Source organism: Thunnus albacares, chromosome 20 (assembly GCF_914725855.1).
Source record: "Thunnus albacares chromosome 20, fThuAlb1.1, whole genome shotgun sequence".
Taxonomy (NCBI): Eukaryota; Metazoa; Chordata; class Actinopteri; order Scombriformes; family Scombridae; genus Thunnus; species Thunnus albacares.
This window is the reverse complement of record NC_058125.1, coordinates 28255712-28278211: the sequence shown is the minus strand read 5'-3', so window position 1 is coordinate 28278211 and position 22500 is coordinate 28255712. Positions and strand designations below refer to the sequence as shown.

The window sequence follows — 22500 nt, the reverse complement described above, 5'->3', positions numbered from 1 at the left end:
GGGGCCTAGTCTACTAGTCTGGGGGCCGTTAGTAAAGGTGGAGGAGACGTGGGGGCCTAGTCTACTAGTCTGGGGGCCGCTGTGTAAAGGTGGAGGAGACGTGGGGGCCTAGTCTACTAGTCTGGGGGCCGTTAATAAAGGTGGAGGAGACGTGGGGGTCTAGTCTACTAGTCTGGGGGCCGCTGTGTAAAGGTGGAGGAGACATGGGGGCCTAGTCTACTAGTCTGGGGGCAGCTGTGTAAAGGTGGAGGAGATGTGGGGGCCTAGACTACTAGTCTGGGGGCCGCTGTGTAAAGGTGGAGGAGACATGGGGGCCTAGTCTACTAGTCTGGGGGCCGTTAGTAAAGGTGGAGGAGACGTGGGGGCCTAGACTACTAGTCTGGGGGCCGTTAGTAAAGGTGGAGGAGACGTGGGGGTCTAGTCTACTAGTCTGGGGGCCGCTGTGTAAAGGTGGAGGAGACATGGGGGCCTAGTCTCCTAGTCTGGGGGCCGTTAGTAAAGGTGGAGGAGACGTGGGGGCCTAGTCTACTAGTCTGGGGGCCGTTAGTAAAGGTGGAGGAGACGTGGGGGTCTAGTCTACTAGTCTGGGGGCAGCTGTGTAAAGGTGGAGGAGACGTGGGGGTCTAGTCTACTAGTCTGGGGGCCGTTAGTAAAGGTGGAGGAGACGTGGGGGCCTAGTCTACTAGTCTGGGGGCCGTTAGTAAAGGTGGAGGAGACGTGGGGGCCTAGTCTACTAGTCTGGGGGCCGCTGTGTAAAGGTGGAGGAGACGTGGGGGCCTAGTCTACTAGTCTGGGGGCCGTTAATAAAGGTGGAGGAGACGTGGGGGCCTAGTCTACTAGTCTGGGGGCCGTTAGTAAAGGTGGAGGAGACGTGGGGGTCTAGTCTACTAGTCTGGGGGCCGCTGTGTAAAGGTGGAGGAGACATGGGGGCCTAGTCTACTAGTCTGGGGGCCGCTGTGTAAAGGTGGAGGAGACATGGGGGCCTAGTCTCCTAGTCTGGGGGCCGCTGTGTAAAGGTGGAGGAGATGTGGGGGCCTAGACTACTAGTCTGGGGGCCGTTAGTAAAGGTGGAGGAGATGTGGGGGCCTAGACTACTAGTCTGGGGGCCGCTGTGTAAAGGTGGAGGAGACGTGGGGGTCTAGTCTACTAGTCTGGGGGCCGTTAGTAAAGGTGGAGGAGACGTGGGGGCCTAGTCTACTAGTCTGGGGGCCGTTAGTAAAGGTGGAGGAGACGTGGGGGTCTAGTCTACTAGTCTGGGGGCCGCTGTGTAAAGGTGGAGGAGACGTGGGGGCCTAGTCTACTGGTCTGGGGGCCGTTAGTAAAGGTGGAGGAGACGTGGGGGCCTAGTCTACTAGTCTGGGGGCCGTTAGTAAAGGTGGAGGAGACGTGGGGGCCTAGACTACTAGTCTGGGGGCCGTTAGTAAAGGTGGAGGAGACGTGGGGGCCTAGTCTACTAGTCTGGGGGCCGTTGTGTAAAGGTGGAGGAGACGTGGGGGCCTAGTCTACTAGTCTGGGGGCCACTGTGTAAAGGTGGAGGAGACGTGGGGGCCTAGACTACTAGTCTGGGGGCCGCTGTGTAAAGGTGGAGGAGACGTGGGGGTCTAGTCTACTAGTCTGGGGGCCGCTGTGTAAAGGTGGAGGAGACGTGGGGGCCTAGTCTACTAGTCTGGGGGCCGCTGTGTAAAGGTGGAGGAGACGTGGGGGCCTAGTCTACTAGTCTGGGGGCCGTTAGTAAAGGTGGAGGAGACGTGGGGGCCTAGTCTACTAGTCTGGGGGCCGCTGTGTAAAGGTGGAGGAGAGGTGGGGGTTAGGGTTAGGGTTAGGCTGGTGAAGGTGTCGTATCTGCCGGCGAGGCGTCACCGGCCACAGTCATGCAGTTGGTGATGTGCTGGATGTCCTGCCACAACCACCATGGGGGCCGTTAGTAAAGGTGGAGGAGACGTGGGGGTCTAGTCTACTAGTCTGGGGGCCGCTGTGTAAAGGTGGAGGAGACGTGGGGGCCTAGTCTACTGGTCTGGGGGCCGTTAGTAAAGGTGGAGGAGACGTGGGGGCCTAGTCTACTAGTCTGGGGGCCGTTAGTAAAGGTGGAGGAGACGTGGGGGCCTAGTCTACTAGTCTGGGGGCCGTTAGTAAAGGTGGAGGAGACATGGGGGCCTAGTCTACTAGTCTGGGGGCCGCTGTGTAAAGGTGGAGGAGAGGTGGGGGTTAGGGTTAGGGTTAGGCTGGTGAAGGTGTCGTATCTGCCGGCGAGGCGTCACCGGCCACAGTCATGCAGTTGGTGATGTGCTGGATGTCCTGCCACAACCACCATGGGGGCCGTTAGTAAAGGTGGAGGAGACGTGGGGGTCTAGTCTACTAGTCTGGGGGCCGCTGTGTAAAGGTGGAGGAGACGTGGGGGCCTAGTCTACTGGTCTGGGGGCCGTTAGTAAAGGTGGAGGAGACGTGGGGGCCTAGTCTACTAGTCTGGGGGCCGTTAGTAAAGGTGGAGGAGACGTGGGGGCCTAGACTACTAGTCTGGGGGCCGTTAGTAAAGGTGGAGGAGACGTGGGGGCCTAGTCTACTAGTCTGGGGGCCGTTGTGTAAAGGTGGAGGAGACGTGGGGGCCTAGTCTACTAGTCTGGGGGCCACTGTGTAAAGGTGGAGGAGACGTGGGGGCCTAGACTACTAGTCTGGGGGCCGCTGTGTAAAGGTGGAGGAGACGTGGGGGTCTAGTCTACTAGTCTGGGGGCCGCTGTGTAAAGGTGGAGGAGACATGGGGGCCTAGTCTCCTAGTCTGGGGGCCGTTAGTAAAGGTGGAGGAGACGTGGGGGCCTAGTCTACTAGTCTGGGGGCCGTTAGTAAAGGTGGAGGAGACGTGGGGGTCTAGTCTACTAGTCTGGGGGCAGCTGTGTAAAGGTGGAGGAGACGTGGGGGTCTAGTCTACTAGTCTGGGGGCCGTTAGTAAAGGTGGAGGAGACGTGGGGGCCTAGTCTACTAGTCTGGGGGCCGTTAGTAAAGGTGGAGGAGACGTGGGGGCCTAGTCTACTAGTCTGGGGGCCGCTGTGTAAAGGTGGAGGAGACGTGGGAGCCTAGTCTACTAGTCTGGGGGCCGTTAATAAAGGTGGAGGAGACGTGGGGGTCTAGTCTACTAGTCTGGGGGCCGTTAGTAAAGGTGGAGGAGACGTGGGGGTCTAGTCTACTAGTCTGGGGGCCGCTGTGTAAAGGTGGAGGAGACATGGGGGCCTAGTCTACTAGTCTGGGGGCCGCTGTGTAAAGGTGGAGGAGACATGGGGGCCTAGTCTCCTAGTCTGGGGGCCGCTGTGTAAAGGTGGAGGAGATGTGGGGGCCTAGACTACTAGTCTGGGGGCCGTTAGTAAAGGTGGAGGAGATGTGGGGGCCTAGACTACTAGTCTGGGGGCCGCTGTGTAAAGGTGGAGGAGACGTGGGGGTCTAGTCTACTAGTCTGGGGGCCGTTAGTAAAGGTGGAGGAGACGTGGGGGCCTAGTCTACTAGTCTGGGGGCCGTTAGTAAAGGTGGAGGAGACGTGGGGGTCTAGTCTACTAGTCTGGGGGCCGCTGTGTAAAGGTGGAGGAGACGTGGGGGCCTAGTCTACTGGTCTGGGGGCCGTTAGTAAAGGTGGAGGAGACGTGGGGGCCTAGTCTACTAGTCTGGGGGCCGTTAGTAAAGGTGGAGGAGACGTGGGGGCCTAGACTACTAGTCTGGGGGCCGTTAGTAAAGGTGGAGGAGACGTGGGGGCCTAGTCTACTAGTCTGGGGGCCGTTGTGTAAAGGTGGAGGAGACGTGGGGGCCTAGTCTACTAGTCTGGGGGCCACTGTGTAAAGGTGGAGGAGACGTGGGGGCCTAGACTACTAGTCTGGGGGCCGCTGTGTAAAGGTGGAGGAGACGTGGGGGTCTAGTCTACTAGTCTGGGGGCCGCTGTGTAAAGGTGGAGGAGACGTGGGGGCCTAGTCTACTAGTCTGGGGGCCGCTGTGTAAAGGTGGAGGAGACGTGGGGGCCTAGTCTACTAGTCTGGGGGCCGTTAGTAAAGGTGGAGGAGACGTGGGGGCCTAGTCTACTAGTCTGGGGGCCGCTGTGTAAAGGTGGAGGAGAGGTGGGGGTTAGGGTTAGGGTTAGGCTGGTGAAGGTGTCGTATCTGCCGGCGAGGCGTCACCGGCCACAGTCATGCAGTTGGTGATGTGCTGGATGTCCTGCCACAACCACCATGGGTCGCTGGTCCTCAGTCTCCCTCTGGTAGGCTGCTTTAGCATCCCCGACGCCGGATGTGACAGCGGCATTACGGTCTTCTGGTTTGGGTTCACCCGGATGTGTTTGCCGACTGTAACAGCAGCTGACACGAAGCTCCTTAAATCTTAACAGTCTTTGTGGTGGTTTGACACAACCTGTCAACACCCCGACAGCTGACCAATCACATCACTGGAAAATAGAGTCATCAATCCTACGGGATCCCGACATGGACAAAAGTCCTCAGTTCACAATAAAAGTAAAAAAGATCAATATATATTTTTATAGTAGTAATAGTCAGTAGAAACATTTTATTGTTCCGTGTGTCTGGTTTTATATCAGAGTTTCTAACAAACGGAGATCGTTAACGACACTAAACACATATTTTAATAGTTTAGTTGATTTTCTCCCGGAGTGAAGCTGACAGTGAGGATGATTTTACTCTCTGATTCATCGCTGCAGTCAGAATAACATCAGACAACTGTGTGATGAAAACTGCAAATAAACACCAGAGAACAATAATCCTCACTGTTAATTGGCTCCATGATTATAAATCATCAGTCATTCTTTGCTTCAGCAGCAGAAACAGTCTGACGTTACTTTAAGTTTGTTATGTGACATATTCAGATGGTTTGTAAACAGTGAAAATACTCCCTCTATACTTCAGTCATATAGAATAATTCCTACATGTATTTTATTTATTTATGATTTCTAGTGTTTGTTGTATGATTACAGGCTCGTTTACATTTCACTTGGTTGAATCTGCAGGTTCTTGGTTTCACTGTTTCATCTCATATGAAGAACTTCATTCATGGTTCTGATGACGTCACTCGTAATCAACAACCCGACTCTTTCACATGAACGCGCTCGTTATTAACAACCCGACTCTTTCACATGAACGCGCTCGTCGCTGTTAAACCAGAGCTGGTTGATAACAGCTTCATAGTTCTGGTTCTGGACGGACAAAGTCAGGTTTAGTGAAGCCAGATAACCAGAGCCAGACTTAGTTGCTTCGTAGGTCACCCATCAGACATGTAAGTTCACGTAAACAAAAACACCGTAAAGGATAACAGACATGTAAACAAAAACAAACAAACAGAGCACCGTAAGGAGAACAGAGTGTAACGAACGCAAAAACACCCTAAAGGAGAACTCAGCACACGGCGTTTGTTCCGGTTTGACGCCGTTTAAGGAACCTTTCAAAGTTAATCACAGCTGTCCGACTCTAAGCGACATTTTCTCTCAGTTTAAGTCACTCTGGATGTTTTACTCACCACTAACCGTGTGCCGGTGTCCGTTAGCTGCTTGTCTCCGCTCCGCGGGCTAACGTTACTTTAAACTGGGACCCGAGGACCAATCACACGGCTTGCACGGGATTACGTCACGCAGAAATCGGTCTCGCGCTCGGATTCAAGTGGTCTCGCGAGACTACTTGTTAACACGTGATTTATGATGTAAAAAATATTTTTATTATTATTGTTGTCATTATTATTATTGTTATTATTATTGTTGTTGTTGTTGTTGTTGTTCACCGAAAATAAAATAAATACATTTTTTATCTCAGTATGTGGAAAAACAAACAAAATAGGTCACGTGATGACAGCTGAACCATCTCCATGGCAACTGTGCTCCATGCTGATGTGGCCGATGAAGAATCTCAGCGTCTCACCAGTTCGTGTTAGAGAACTTCCCTCAGATGTTTTTCCACTCTTTAAAGGTTTTAAGGGGAATCACCGTTGGGGAAACTTGTTTTTTATGCCAAACGAAGAATAAAAATAAACCGTCACCTTTTTCACCGAGACGTCATCAGTTACGCATTCTCCCAAATAATTTGAAAATTAAATTAATCCACATGATGTGAAAAATGCGTGTAAAATCTGTGGGTGACACTCGTGGATTTGTCCAAGTGGTGTTGCCATACCTAGCTGTCCAAGATGGCGGACCCGTTCGCGCATGCGCGACTCAGATTTTGCGGTGACGACATCAAGGAGCAGGATTTGCGGCGGATTTTCAGATTAGTGCCTCAGAAGGAGCAGCTGGCTGCGACTTTAACGCTTCATCTGGTCAGATGCGACTCTAACTACCACTAACGTTACGAACTACCGACCACCGACTCCAACTGCTGCTTTAACTCTAACGTTAACTCAACCTTTATGACGGTTGGACTGAAAACACATCAGATACAAAGCAGGAGAGACGCCGCGAGGAGACGCTCGACACGGTTTCCTTGGCAACGGTGAGTGATCAGTTGCTGATAGCAGCACGGATCAATGATCAAACATTTAACTGAACTATATACATATATAACCTGATCAATATCGTTATAATTACAGGAGGCAAATAGTTAAAGATAATTTAATTTCTCTCTAAAGGTCCAGCACCAGAAACACATAAAGATCTGAAATATTATATTAATAAGTTAATAAGCTCTGATTAGTTGCCAACTATTCAAGTAATCATTTTTGATGATTAATTGATTCATTTTGATAATTGATTAATGTTTTGAATAATAAAGTCCAAATTCCCTAATTCCAGTTTGTTAAATATGAATATTTTCTGGTTTCTTTAGTCTCTAAGACAGTAAACTGAATATCTTTGTGGACAAAACAAGACATTTGAGGACGTCATCTTGTCAAACACTGATCCACATTTTTCACCATTTTCTGACACTTTATGGACCAAATGACCAAATCAATATATCAATAAAATAGTTGGCAGAACAATTATTCAGCAGCTCTGACTGGACTCCATGACAATCAAATAATTGCTGGTTGAATTTTCTGACATGTGAAGACATGATATGTACAGAACAGACGTGTACAGAACAGACAGAACCGACATGTGTGTACAGAACAGACACGTTGTGTGTACAGAACAGACAGAACCGACATGTGTGTACAGAACAGACACGTTGTGTGTACAGAACAGACACGTTGTGTGTACAGAACAGACAGAACAGACACGTTGAGTGTACAGAACAGACACGTTGAGTGTACAGAACAGACAGAACAGACATCTTGTGTGTACAGAACAGACACGTTGTGTGTAAAGAACAGACATGTTGTGTGTACAGAACAGTCAGAACAGACATGTTGTGTGTACAGAACAGTCAGAACAGACGTGTTGTGTGTACAGAACAAACATGTTGTGTGTACAGAACAGACAGAACAGACGTGTTGTGTGTACAGAACAGACAGAACAGACGTGTTGTGTGTACAGAACTGTCAGAACAGACGTGTTGTGTGTACAGAACTGTCAGAACATACACGTTGTGTGTACAGAACAGACAGAACAGACGTGTTGTGTGTACAGAACAGACAGAACAGACGTGTTGTGTGTACAGAACTGTCAGAACAGACGTGTTGTGTGTACAGAACTGTCAGAACATACACGTTGTGTGTACAGAACAGACAGAACAGACGTGTTGTGTGTACAGAACAGACAGAACAGACATGTTGTGTGTACAGAACAGACAGAACAGACGTGTTGTGTGTACAGAACTGTCAGAACATACACGTTGTGTGTACAGAACTGTCAGAACAGACGTGTTGTGTGTACAGAACTGTCAGAACATACACGTTGTGTGTACAGAACAGACAGAACAGACGTGTTGTGTGTACAGAACAGACAGAACAGACACGTTGTGTGTACAGAACTGTCAGAACATACACGTTGTGTGTACAGAACTGTCAGAACAGACACGTTGTGTGTACAGAACAGACAGAACAGACGTCTTGTGTGTACAGAACTGTCAGAACAGACACGTTGTGTGTACAGAACAGACAGAACATACACGTTGTGTGTACAGAACAGACAGAACAGACGTGTTGTGTGTACAGAACATACATGTTGTGTGTACAGAACAGACAGAACATACACGTTGTGTGTACAGAACAGACAGAACAGACACGTTGTGTGTACAGAACAGACAGAACAGACGTCTTGTGTGTACAGAACAGTCAGAACAGACGTCTTGTGTGTACAGAACAGACAGAACAGACACGTTGTGTGTACAGAACTGTCAGAACAGACGTGTTGTGTGTACAGAACATACACGTTGTGTGTACAGAACAGACAGAACAGACGTCTTGTGTGTACAGAACAGACGGAACAGATGTCTTGTGTGTACAGAACAGACAGAACAGACGTGTTGTGTGTACAGAACAGACAGAACAGACACGTGTGTACAGAACAGACAGAACAGACGTTGTGTGTACAGAACAGACAGAACAGACATGTTGTGTGTACAGAACAGACGTCTTGTGTGTACAGAACAGACAGAACAGACACGTTGTGTGTACAGAACAGTCAGAACAGACGTCTTGTGTGTACAGAACAGACATAACAGACATGTTGTGTGTACAGAACAGACAGAACAGACATGTTGTGTGTACAGAACAGACGTCTTGTGTGTACAGAACAGTCAGAACAGACATGTTGTGTGTACAGAACAGACAGAACAGACGTCTTGTGTGTACAGAACAGACGTATTGTGTGTACAGAACAGACAGAACAGACGTCTTGTGTGTACAGAACAGACAGAACAGACATGTTGTGTGTACAGAACAGACAGAACAGACGTCTTGTGTGTACAGAACAGACAGAACAGACGTCTTGTGTGTACAGAACAGACGTCTTGTGTGTACAGAACAGACAGAACAGACACATTGTGTGTACAGAACAGACAGAACAGATGTCTTGTGTGTACAGAACAGACGTCTTGTGTGTACAGAACAGACAGAACAGACGTCTTGTGTGTACAGAACAGACACGTTGTGTGTACAGAACAGACAGAACAGACATGTTGTGTGTACAGAACAGACAGAACAGACATGTTGTGTGTACAGAACAGACAGAACAGACATGTTGTGTGTACAGAACAGACATAACAGACGTCTTGTGTGTACAGAACAGACAGAACAGATGCCTTGTGTGTACAGAACAGACAGAACAGACACGTTGTGTGTACAGAACAGACGACTTGTGTGTACAGAACAGACAGAACAGACGTCTTGTGTGTACAGAACAGACAGAACAGACGTCTTGTGTGTACAGAACAGACAGAACAGACACGTTGTGTGTACAGAACAGACAGAACAGACGTCTTGTGTGTACAGAACAGACAGAACAGACACGTTGTGTGTACAGAACAGACAGAACAGACACGTTGTGTGTACAGAACAGACAGAACAGACGTCTTGTGTGTACAGAACAGACAGAACAGACACGTTGTGTGTACAGAACAGACAGAACAGACGTCTTGTGTGTACAGAACAGACAGAACAGACACGTTGTGTGTACAGAACAGACAGAACAGACGTCTTGTGTGTACAGAACAGACAGAACAGACACGTTGTGTGTACAGAACAGACAGAACAGACGTCTTGTGTGTACAGAACAGACAGAACAGACACGTTGTGTGTACAGAACAGACAGAACAGACGTCTTGTGTGTACAGAACAGACAGAACAGACACGTTGTGTGTACAGAACAGACAGAACAGACGTCTTGTGTGTACAGAACAGACAGAACAGACACGTTGTGTGTACAGAACAGACAGAACAGACACGTTGTGTGTACAGAACAGACAGAACAGACGTCTTGTGTGTACAGAACAGACAGAACAGACACGTTGTGTGTACAGAACAGACAGAACAGACGTCTTGTGTGTACAGAACAGACAGAACAGACACGTTGTGTGTACAGAACAGACAGAACAGACGTCTTGTGTGTACAGAACAGACAGAACAGACACGTTGTGTGTACAGAACAGACAGAACAGACGTCTTGTGTGTACAGAACAGACAGAACAGACACGTTGTGTGTACAGAACAGACAGGGTTGGCTGAATGGTTCCAGCTCATGGTAACGTGATGTTGACTCGCCTGTACAGGTAGTGACATCATGTCCATGTCGGAGGCGTGTGCAGATGGAGGGAAGTGGCTGGACGCTCACTACGACCCGGTGGCGTGCCTGAACACCTTCTCATCCTGCGTGGCGCTGGCTGACCTGAGTGGGGACGGCGAGAGCCGGCTTGTGGTGGGAGACCTGGGCGGCCTGGCGGGCATGAAGCTGAAGGTTTACCGTGGCACGGCGCTGCTGAGTGAGAGCACGCTGCTCGACCTGCCCGCCGGCCTCGTCGCCTTCTTCATGGACCTGCACGAGCCGCGTATCCCGGCCGTCGCTGTGGCGTCTGGACCCTGCGTCTACGTCTACAAGAACCTGCGGCCATACTTCAAGTTCACCCTGCCAGGGTCAGAGGTCAACACGCTGGAGCAGGTGAGTGTGTGTGTGTGTGTGTGACTCCGTGTTTTCAAACGACATCCGAGTTTAGAGAAAATCTGGTTCCATATTTATCGCTGTAAACATGACGGCTCAAAGTACAAATCTTCATGTTGACTCACAAACCTGAGAACAAAAACTATTGATCCAACATGTTCTGAGTGTAAATGTCCAGCTGCAGATGAGCTCAGCTGGTTCAGAGTTGATCCTTTATGATCAGACTCAACATCATTGATCAGGATCAATAATACTTTACTGAACCATGAGCATTAAAAACAGTCTTTTTACTGTTTTTTGTTCCAAGTCTCTTTTTAATAAAAGCCTAAAAACCAGGAAGTCTTTTTCATCTTAACTCTTATTGTTGTTGTTGTTGTTATTGTTTATGTTGTGTTCTATGTTATTGATACAGCAGCACTTTGACTTTCTCTATGATGAAAGTGTGGAACAAATTTATTGTTTTATTATTTTATTGTTATTTTTTATTTAGAAAGCAAACAGCAAGAATTGATATCTGACGCAGCTCCCAACAGTTTACATTTCAGACATTTTCCTGTTATTTCATCCATATTTATATATTGATATATTATTTGTACATATTCATTGGTTCATTGTATATATTATTATTATCCTGTGTAGCCGAGCAGAACAGAAAGCATTTCACTGACATTATTTACAGAATATATTTGTGACAGATAAACTAATTAATTTTATATACTTAATTATTTTCAAAAAATCTACAATATGTCAGATGTAGGATCAATCCATATCTCTGATTGACTATTCCTTTATGTGATTAGTCATGTGATCAGTCGGATATCAGCATGTCTGATAAATGTGATGTTTATATGTAAATGGGAGGAATAACCCTTTAATAAGCTTACTATACCGGTGACGTGTGCTGCGCTGTGATTGGTTAGGACGTGTGGCAACAGGTGAGGGAGGGGCATATCGACCCAGTGACCCTGAAGGAAATGCTGGAGAGCATCAGGAAGAAGGCTGAAGTCCCGCTGTCCGTCCGCTCACTCCGGTTCCTCGCTCTGGACGTCAATGACACGGACGAGTTCGTCCAGCTGCACAAACAGCAGCCAATCAGACGGCAGGTACGCCTCACACACACAAACAGCAGCCAATCAGACGGCAGGTACGCCTCACACACACAAACAGCAGCCAATCAGAAGGCAGGTACGCCTCACACACACAAACAGCAGCCAATCAGACGGCAGGTACGCCTCACACACACAAACAGCAGCCAATCAGACGGCAGGTACGCCTCACACACACAAACAGCAGCCAATCAGACGGCAGGTACGCCTCACACACACAAACAGCAGCCAATCAGACGGCAGGTACGCAGCTGAAGAGACTGATAACATTCAGAATCAGTCCAGCTGACTCTCAGTGTTGATCAGACAGCATCAGACTCTGGATGATGGTTTCCATGGAAACATAAAGTGAGAGCTTCCTCACCTGCAGCTCTGTGTTTCAGACAGTCATCACCTGCATCGGGACTCTGAAGAAGAGCACGGCGGACGAGGACGGCGTCAGCTGTCTTGTGATCGGCACAGAGAGCAACGACGTTTACATCCTCGACCCTGAAGCTTTCATCATCCTCTCCAAGGTAGGTGCTGCTCTGTATCGTACCGGTACAGCAGGTGCTGCTCTGTATTGTACCGGTACAGTGCTGCTCTGTATCGTACCGGTACAGCAGGTGCTGCTCTGTATCGTACCGGTACAGCAGGTGCTGCTCTGTATCGTACCTGTACAGCAGGTGCTGCTCTGTATTGTACCAGTACAGTGCTGCTCTGTATCGTACCTGTACAGTGCTGCTCTGTATCGTACCTGTACAGCAGGTGCTGCTCTGTATTGTACCAGTACAGTGCTGCTCTGTATCGTACCTGTACAGTGCTGCTCTGTATCGTACCTGTACAGTGTTGCTCTGTATCGTACCGGTGCAGTGCTGCTCTGTATCGTACCGGTACAGCAGGTGCTGCTCTGTATCGTACCTGTACAGCAGGTGCTGCTCTGTATCGTACCTGTACAGTGCTGCTCTGTATCGTACCGGTACAGCAGGTGCTGCTCTGTATCGTACCGGTACAGTGCTGCTCTGTATCGTACCGGTACAGCAGGTGCTGCTCTGTATCGTACCGGTACAGTGCTGCTCTGTATCGTACCTGTACAGCAGGTGCTGCTCTGTATCGTACCGGTACAGTGTTGCTCTGTATCGTACCGGTACAGTGCTGCTCTGTATCGTACCGATACAGTGTTGCTCTGTATTGTACCGGTACAGTGTTGCTCTGTATCGTACCGGTACAGTGTTGCTCTGTATCGTACCGGTACAGTGCTGCTCTGTATCGTACCGGTACAGTGTTGCTCTGTATCGTACCGGTACAGTGCTGCTCTGTATCGTACCGGTACAGTGTTGCTCTGTATCGTACCGGTACAGTGTTGCTCTGTATCGTACCGGTACAGTGTTGCTCTGTATCGTACCGGTACAGTGCTGCTCTGTATCGTACCGGTACAGTGTTGCTCTGTATCGTACCGGTACAGTGCTGCTCTGTATCGTACCGGTACAGTGCTGCTCTGTATCGTACCGGTACAGTGTTGCTCTGTATCGTACCGGTACAGTGTTGCTCTGTATCGTACCGGTACAGTGTTGCTCTGTATCGTACCGGTACAGTGTTGCTCTGTATCGTACCGGTACAGTGTTGCTCTGTATCGTACCGGTACAGTGCTGCTCTGTATCATACCGGTACAGTGTTGCTCTGTATCGTACCGGTACAGTGCTGCTCTGTATCGTACCTGTACAGCAGGTGCTGCTCTGTATCGTACCGGTACAGTGTTGCTCTGTATTGTACCGGTACAGTGTTGCTCTGTATCGTACCGGTACAGTGTTGCTCTGTATCGTACCGGTACAGTGTTGCTCTGTATCGTACCGGTACAGTGTTGCTCTGTATCGTACCGGTACAGTGCTGCTCTGTATCATACCGGTACAGTGTTGCTCTGTATCGTACCGGTACAGTGCTGCTCTGTATCGTACCTGTACAGCAGGTGCTGCTCTGTATCGTACCGGTACAGTGTTGCTCTGTATTGTACCGGTACAGTGTTGCTCTGTATTGTACCGGTACAGTGTTGCTCTGTATCGTACCGGTACAGTGCTGCTCTGTATCGTACCGGTACAGTGCTGCTCTGTATCGTACCGGTACAGTGTTGCTCTGTATCGTACCGGTACAGTGTTGCTCTGTATTGTACCGGTACAGTGTTGCTCTGTATTGTACCGGTACAGTGTTGCTCTGTATCGTACCGGTACAGTGCTGCTCTGTATCGTACCGGTACAGTGCTGCTCTGTATCGTACCGGTACAGTGCTGCTCTGTATCGTACCGGTACAGTGTTGCTCTGTATTGTACCGGTACAGCAGGTGCTGCTCTGTATCGTACCGGTACAGCAGGTGCTGCTCTGTATCGTACCGGTACAGTGCTGCTCTGTATCGTACCGGTACAGCAGGTGCTGCTCTGTATCGTACCGGTACAGTGTTGCTCTGTATCGTACCGGTACAGTGTTGCTCTGTATCGTACCGGTACAGTGTTGCTCTGTATCGTACCGGTACAGTGTTGCTCTGTATCGTACCGGTACTCTGTCATGGATCACAGAGAAACAAAATTTTGTCCATTTTGCTTTAAAAAAATGACAAATGATTAATTAATTATCAGAATTGTTATCAATTAATTTTCTATCAGTCAATCAATAGATGAACTGACCAAAGCTCTAATGTGTTAATACAAATATTAACGTAATGAAGTTACATGTAAAATCATTTCGGACATAAACAACGAAAAACATGTTCTGACTCTTCAGGAAACAATGTAAGGTCCACCTCTTGTTTCCGGGGCTTTCAGCCACATCTCATGGCTTCCCTCAGCAGATTGTGTTGCTCAGTTGTCATGGAAACGGTTTAGTTGTTGTCAAGCAACCTGAGTATGAACTTTTCTCTCATGTTATAACAGTTAATATTCATCATATGGTCGAGGCTGCATGTTTACGTCACATTATAAGAAACTAAACCATCTCTATGACATTATGAAGGAAAGCAGGGCGAAACATTTGGCATCAGCTCAGCTGCAGGAGCGGCCAACAGGAAGTCAGCGATGGCTTCCCGTCGCCTTAGGGGCTCCACTCCGGATTTTCTGTCTAGGTTTACACCCTTAGCCTTTCCTTCTCTCAAAGATATCCACAAGGCAGTGGAGCCATCCTGCATGGCCTACCCCATCCAGCCAGTGGACCTCCTCCACCCTAGCTATTGGCTGTCCGATACCGCTCAGGTGGTGCAGGTGGTGTGGTGTAAACACCAGCCCCCTCACGTGGTTTAGTCCACCAGCTGAAGCGGTGTACCAGGATGTGGCCCTCGGAGCCAACACATGAGAGATTTAGGGGATGGATGAGAACCAGTGATGCCTGTCCACCCTACCAAGTGGGGTGCGGCTGCCGGTCAACAAAGGTACTACTTCTATCCAGGGCCCCATACACCCCGCTATGACAAATGAGCAAACCACATCCACTGAGGAGGGCCATGAGATGTGGCTGAAAGCCTCAGTAAGTTGGGTGTCCTAACATGTCTGTGCCTGTTGAAGATGTCGCTGCCTGATGCCCCCACCATGATGGACGTGACGGGTCAGTTCGATGTGGAGTTTCGCATCACAGTGGCGTGTCGCAATGGCAACATCTACATCCTGCGCAGGTGAGACACACACCTGACTGACACCTGTCCTCACCGTCAGGCCTACATTTCCCAGAATGCCTTTCAGCAATCCTTACAGGAAAAACAGCATCATGTCTGTGATGAGTTCTGGTCTGTTTCCTGATCCTGTGGGTTAAACACAGACTGATATTACACTGATGTGGGGGTTCATCCTTTGGAAGATCATGAACTTTCATTTGAGACAACTAGAACAAAAGTCAGCTGTTATGGAAGATAATTTGGTTTCTTTTGTATAAAAATGATTTCTAAATGAGCGCCAGTATCCTACAGAGAGACAGAAGGAGGCATCACTGCACTAAAAGATCATAACAAGGATATGTATGGAATCACATTTGGCTCCATCAGATTCAGTGTTTTGTGAAATGATGTTCAGAAATAATGCTTCTGTGTTGCTGTTGTTGTATGTTATCATTTGAAAAACTGAAAAAAACTCTGCAGGTGAAATTCATGTTTTCAAATGTGCAGAGGAGACTTGAGGATGTGTAATAAAGTCACCGGTGATATCGACAGTGAGGTTACACAAAAACTCTGATTCAAAGCAAATCATAAAGACTTTGCTCCATAGTGCCGGTGGATGGTCAGCATGAATTTTAACTTCTGGCAGCATTTCTGCTCTTCAGGAGTCTCTGTGTAACTTCTGATCATCATCTTAAAAGAATGTTTACCTGATGCACATCTGGTGCAAAGGACAGTGCAGTCATGAGGGAAAACAGTTGATGATGGTCCATAACCAAAACATTGTGTCTCTAAGAAATGTATTGATCCATTTGACCCTGATTTGATCCCATATACTGTAGATGGATATAAAAGATGGAACAATATGATCCGTCTGAGGAATCTGACGTGTTGCTGCTCTTTAGGGAGTCGGACAAACCGAAGTACTGCATCGAGCTGTCGTCTCACCCAGTGGGCCTGGTGAGAGTCGGGAAGAACGTGGTGGTGGGCTGCACCGACGAGAGCCTGCAGGGCTTCACCCAGAAGGTAAAACAGGAAGTCATGCTGAGCAAGCTGCAGACTCACACATGTCAACACACTGACGACTAAGTTTACCCAGATGTAGACATTTGTGCAGGCAGCCATGTTGTCCGTCCCAGGTGGATACTTTCTGCGTCTACTGTCAGTCAGACTCAGAGACAAATGTCTGAAATGATTCCTGTAAAATCCAGTTTAAAGCTGGAGAGGGTTCAGCAGTTTGTCCTGATACATATAGTTTAATCTGAGTCCCCGTCAGTAACACAGCTGAGAGCAAAGTTAGCTCCACCCACAGCCTGAATCAGCAGAAGAAGAAACCTGAGGTGTCTGTTGTGTTTCAGAGGAACCTGCTGCAAACAGCTGTATCTGATCTGTGTTTCAGGGGAAGAAGCTGTGGTCGGTGGTCCTCCCGGCTCCTGTCACCACCATGGCATCCATGGACCTGCCCACAAGGGGCTTCCAGGCGGTTCTGGTGGGTCTGGCCAACTGTGAGGTCCATCTGTATCGGGACAAAAACCTGCTGAGCACCATCAAGACACCAGACGCTGTCAGCAGCATCTGCTTTGGCCGGTACGGGCGTGAGGATGGGACCCTCATTATGACCACCAAGGGGGGCGGCCTTATGGTGAAGATCCTGAAGAGGACAGCAGCATTCGAGGACCGGGATGGTGCCCCCGGCCCACCGCCAGCCCAGAGCATCCGCCTCAACGTGCCCAAGAAGACCAAGCTGTATGTGGACCAGACGCTGCGGGAGCGCGACTACGGCGTGGCCATGCACCGCGCTTTCCAGATGGACCTGAGCCGCCTGCGTCTGGCCGCTGCCAAGGCCTACGTGAAGGCCTTGGAGTCCAGCCTGACCCCTATGTCCTCCAGCCTCACCGAGCCACTCAAAATGAATGCCGTGGTCCAGGGTCTGGGCCCGTCCTTCAAACTCACCCTGAACGTGCAGAACACAGCAGCGTGTCGGCCCGTCATGAACCTGGCCATCAGCTTCCTGTACGACGAGAGCCTGTACCGGATGAGGAACCCCTACATGAGGATCCCACTGCTGGTGCCCGGACTTATCTACCCCGTTGAGACCTTCGTGGAGTGCACCAGTGACAAGGGCATCTCTGACATCATCAAGGTGTTCGTCCTGCACGAGGGCCGCAGCATACCGCTGTTGACGGCTCACATCAACATGCCTGTCAGCGAGGGGGTCACACTCAACTGAGAGCGCCGGGGTTCAGACTCACAAATGTCCCTTCAGCTGGACGTCAGGAGCAACAAACATGTTCCTCATTTAAAACCTCACGTTGTCAGTTTTAGGCAGTTTTATTTAGACAAAGCTCTTGTGTTTCTGCTTGTGTTTAAACAACTGTTGCTTCTTTTGTTCAGTAATAAAAAACATGTTGATATTTCTTAAAGTGAGACATCACTTAAAATATCTCCGAAACCAGCTGTTAGATTCTGTGGAACATGAATGTCTTTATGGGGCCAAGAGGTCAGGACATTAATCACAGAGGATTCTGGGATGTCTGACAGCTGAGCGCCAGGTCTGGCTGAATCTGACTCTGCTTGGTTTTCCTCCTTGGTTCAGTTCGTTTGTGCAGATCAGAACTCAGCAATCGGACCAAAAGAACCGCTTAGACCCTTTAGAAGAAGTGGTCAAAGTGGAACGTGATCCATCCTCCATCTGACCGACTACACGGCTGCAGGTCTGAGCTGACCGGCTCCAGAACCAGGAGCTCTCTGATACACTGTTTGTTCTGCTCTGAACCGGTGGATCAGGTTTAAACTCAGTTCAGTTTCTTTTCACACAGAGAAAAATCCAGCAAACCAAAAAAAAATGCGTCACTGACAGCCAGGTGAGAATGTGCTCTCTTCTCATTGGTCAGATGTGTTTGGGGTGTGAACACAGGAAGAAGCTCTGATCTGCTCAAATATCAAGAAAACAACAGACTTCTGCAAGTGTTCCACTACAATCGAACCAACAAGAGTCTGACTGAACCAGACTGATCTACACCGGCCTGAAGAGGTTTTGGCTGCTTTCACCTAGAACCTGATTGATCCGGTTTATTTGGGCCATGTGACAGCTGTCAGTCAGACTCTGGCGTGGAAGAAACCAGGAGAAGGAGGATCACAGACTCTGGTGGTTCGGAGCAGATCTGTGATAAACCAGGGTTCAATCAGCTGATCTGTGAGTGAAGTAACATCTGTATTTGTGTACGAGCTCACAGTAACTCTGCTGGAATATTACACAACCTGTTTCTGTCTGTTATGACACCTGCACTCATCACACTGATCAATCTGATCATCTTTGTAACTCTAGGAGATCAATAACAACTTCATGTTCAGTAAAGTCTAATCAGTCGTGACAGCTTGTTTACTCCTGTTTGTTTGTTTGTTTATAGGAAGTCAGAGCTCTGTCTGATGAACAGCTGCATTAGAATAAATGTATTTCGTTATGAAGTCATAAAATTCAGATTAATGAGCTGCTGATGTATCAGTTCAAAGTCTACATGAATGTTTTAATTCTTCACAGAACAAGAACAAATATTATAAAATGTTACGACTGAATTTATAACCTTTCTTTATGTATTATTAACCGTTTCAGATCTTACCCGAACCCTTCCTGTGTGATGTTGTTAGAGTTCATGGGTGAAACAGAGAGACGTGTCAGAGCTCTCATTAACGCTCATTAAAAACATTAATAAGACAAATGTTTCCTGAATATTGTCTGTTTTGAAATGTGTGAAAAGAAATAAAACAGTGAATAATAATAAAACATGCTGGTACAGACGTCATGATTCACTGAAGGAAGTCATAATGCTTCCACTTGTTGAAATAAACAGGATGTTTCTCATAATTATTAGATAATACATCCAAATGACATTATTAGATTGTAAGAAACTGGATGAGAACATTTCTAATAATTATGACTTTATCATTTGTTATTCTCTTCACATTGTTGCATCTTCAGCTGAACAAACAACAGAAATTAATTTGATTTCTTTAATTAGTGTATTAATTGAACTGTCTTCTTGTTTCCTGTAATTAATATAAATTACTTTCTTTCTTTACAGGAAAGTACTTGGGAGTCATGTGGAAATTATTAATACATTTTCAGACTTAATAAAATTAAGTGTTACCATGAAAATGCGACCCTGCAGGCAGCTGCAGGTCTCTGGTAGGAGGTCAGAGGTCACATACAGGTGAGGACAGGACAGGTAAACAGCTTCTGATCCACACGCCAGTCCAGAAGGTGGCAGTAATGCACCAACTACTAATAAACAACAGTAGAAGAAGAAGAAGAAGGTAAACAGCTGCTGCTTGAATGATTAGTTTCTATGGCAACAGTGCCAGTGAGTTGAGGCTAAATCTGTACCGATGTCAGATCATCAGGTGCATGAGGGCTCTTCATTTATTTATTCATTTATTTATTCAAACTGTCAGCATACACACGGTCCCAGAAGAAAACAAAAGGAAAATCAGTGTCAAACAGAAACAAAACAAAACAAACGTAAAATAAATAACAGATAGAAATAGAAATAAATATGTGATTTTATGACAATAAGTTCACTTTAAACTTTAAAAGTATTGCATACAGTCATTGTTTTGACTGCTTTTTGTTTTGTGAGGAAGAAATCCTTCATGAATACAAAGAATAGTTTTTTTGTTTGTAAATTTTGTGAATGTGGAATTTGGCAAAACATAAAATTAGATTAATAATAAAAAATGCATTATAATCATAGCAACCAAATATAATAAAGAAAATGTTGTCAACTATAAAATTATTAACTTCCAACAGTTCATATGTAAATTCAGGAGACCAAAATAAATGGGAGAAATTTTCAGGATGTAATTCACAGAAAGAGCAGTTTACATCCATGTCACTCTTAAACTTCTGTAAGAAATGTTTCACTGGATAAATTAAACTTCTTTTACCTTTTTTGTTAGAAGGAACTTGTGGTGAGATGAGTTATGAAACTTATGAAAATGTTTTACAGGGAAAGAAAAGAGAGTCAAAACTGGGAAAATGTGTTTTTATTTCACTGTGTGACGAGATGACATCTGTGTGAAATCGGTGGGGCAGGTCATGTAGCTGGTGAGCTAACATGCTAACCGCTAACATGCTAGCCAGGCCAAGTTAAACTCTACTAGAAAAGATCTGTGTGGATTTTCTTTCCCCTGCGAGTGATCAAGTGATTGCAGCAGCTCCGTTGGAGTAAACTCAATTTGCCAGAAGATGTTTCCGTTTTAAATCCTGATCAGGCTCTTAAACCACACCTGCTGTTACCACGGTAACCATGGGTGTCACCAAATCCACCAGGACTGAAACCTGAAGGATGCCTGCATTCAGTCAGCCATATCAGGGGACAATTACAGGTGCTCAATAATATCACTACTGTAAGAAAACCAATAGAAGAGCTCCTCGTCATATTCCTGCTGACAGACAGAAACCCTCAATATCTGATCATACAAAGAAGCTAATAAAAACAAAATAAAGATTAAAGTCCACTGTTGTTGGAATTGCTGAACAAACACTGCAGCTGGGTTCATGTTGTGAGACTGAAGGTTAAAAACAAACATGTTATGTAACAAGCGTTTTATTATATACTCTACTGACTCTGAATGTGAAGCCATTAAAAGTCAAGTGAGGTGATTTAAACGTAAAGTTAGTAAGTAAGATGTCACTATGATATAAAATGTAAACAAAGAACTTGAATTGTCTGGTTTAAGCCTGCTCATGAGAGCAGCTGTAACTCCAGGGAATCGAACATTGATGTGCTTTCACAGGATTTTTATCTTGTGTGATTGAAATAAAACGTCACATGTTGGGTCGACTGACGGACGATAGTGTCACACGTGAACTGGAGTTGAGGAGCAGCACACCGTGTTTTATTCACTAAAAGTTTTCGACTTGTCTTCATTAGTGTCTGACACTGTTTCCAGTTTCCTTATACACATTAATCCGTCATGATGCAGATGCGTTACCATAGAAACCAAGTAAACAAAACATTGTCAACATCCCTAAATCATTACTGTCAGTTATAGAAATAATAACCATATGAATGTATGAATGAATGAACGGTTTTATTTCCGTATCTGGTCATTTACATGACCCTTCCCTGGTTTTATAATTCATCTCATACATCTAGTTTTCTAGTTTTACATCCAATGTTCAGCTTACATAAAAAACACTGTTCACTTTAAACCGTTGATCCAGAATTCAGATGACATACACACTCTGTCAGCTGATACTTGCTGTCATGTCTCCAGTGGGTTTAACAAAAGACCTACAATGCCTACAATGATAAGTAATGACTTACTGTAATGATAAGTAATGACTTACTGTAATGATAAGTAATGACTTACTACAATGATAAGTAATGACTTACTGTAATGATAAGTAATGAAATCTGCCCTTTATTGCAGCTTTTATTAACCAAAACAACTCTCGTCTCTTTTAATCTAAAATTGTTTTTGAAACATGAAACTCGCATCTCTGCTCCTTTTCTTTATCAAAGAGCTTGTGTATCTGTTTATTCTCTGGGTGAAATTCCCAGAGTAGTGTTGTCAGGTTCTTATAGTCGTGGGTGCTTTCCTAAGAGTCCTGGTTACATAAACATTATCCCAGCATATCATATCTCAGGCGAGGAATCTGGGAAATCTGCAGAGAAGCTTGTTTATTCTTTGAGTGCAATTCACTGTTCACAGGTCTCCCAAATCAAATATCAATTATAGTGATAATCAAACACAAACGGCCACTGGAGGGAATTTGAAGGCATCTCCAACGCTTCGTGGTGCAAAAAGAGGTCTGCCATGTGTTTACACTTAACACTTTATTTATGCGTAGCTTTTAAACACCTACAACAGCCAGGTGCACGTACGAAACAAAACACTAACACAACCCGACCAAAACACCCACATGGTGGAAAAACTGACTTCCTCGGTTCTTAATTTGTAAGCTACATAACTGGTGTGATTACCTACCTGTGCCTTCAGGTGAAGTAGCAACAGCAATATTTACAACATATAGCACACATCAACAACATTAATGATACTTTGGAATCTCCTGTTTGTTTCCAGCTGCAGCACTGCTCCAATTAATTGAAGCCAAAATCAACATTAAAGTCCAATGTTGAGCAAAAACGGCATTTACGCTTGGCTGCTAGCAGCAGAGCTACAGGCTATAAAGTGCAGAGCGCTGATACGAGAGCAGTGCAAAGAGACAGATCATCAGCTCACTGGACACACAGATCGACTGCTGGAAGCAAACATGCAGGC

General features: G+C 46.7%; 3 protein-coding genes across 3 annotated transcripts in view; 2 read left to right on the top strand and 1 right to left on the bottom strand.

Annotated features, from left to right (window-relative positions):
- Positions 1-5599, bottom strand: part of LOC122971779 (kinesin-like protein KIF20A) — a gene marked incomplete in the record, with an annotated part of 38556 nt that extends 32957 nt beyond the window's left edge. The window contains 1 exon segment of the mRNA XM_044338526.1: positions 5497-5599.
- A 496-nt stretch (positions 5600-6095) lies between these two features.
- On the top strand, positions 6096-18997 carry bbs1 (Bardet-Biedl syndrome 1). Its single transcript, XM_044337391.1, has 7 exons — positions 6096-6458; positions 10116-10501; positions 11422-11604; positions 11991-12122; positions 15131-15237; positions 16119-16239; positions 16613-18997. The coding sequence occupies exons 2-7, from the start codon at positions 10127-10129 to the stop codon at positions 17441-17443; spliced, it is 1749 nt and encodes a 582-aa protein (XP_044193326.1). The 5' UTR covers positions 6096-6458; positions 10116-10126; the 3' UTR covers positions 17444-18997.
- Positions 18998-21620: 2623 nt separating this feature from the next.
- The window catches only part of LOC122970978 (leukocyte cell-derived chemotaxin-2-like), a 1981-nt gene continuing 1101 nt past the window's right edge, over positions 21621-22500 (top strand). The window contains exon 1 of the mRNA XM_044337392.1: positions 21621-22500. This exon is cut by the window's right edge and continues 32 nt beyond it. Coding sequence (XP_044193327.1) covers positions 22352-22500 — 149 coding nt within the window. The 5' untranslated portion in view covers positions 21621-22351.

Bases quoted from the DNA above. Each gene is read 5' to 3' on its own strand.
- bbs1 (XM_044337391.1), top strand. From the start codon at position 10,127: ATGTCCATGTCGGAGGCGTGTGCAGATGGAGGGAAGTGGCTGGACGCT. The intron at 11,605-11,990 runs GTACGCCTCACA...TCTGTGTTTCAG, and splicing joins AGCAGCCAATCAGACGGCAG to ACAGTCATCACCTGCATCGG. The intron at 12,123-15,130 runs GTAGGTGCTGCT...TGCCTGTTGAAG, and splicing joins CTTTCATCATCCTCTCCAAG to ATGTCGCTGCCTGATGCCCC.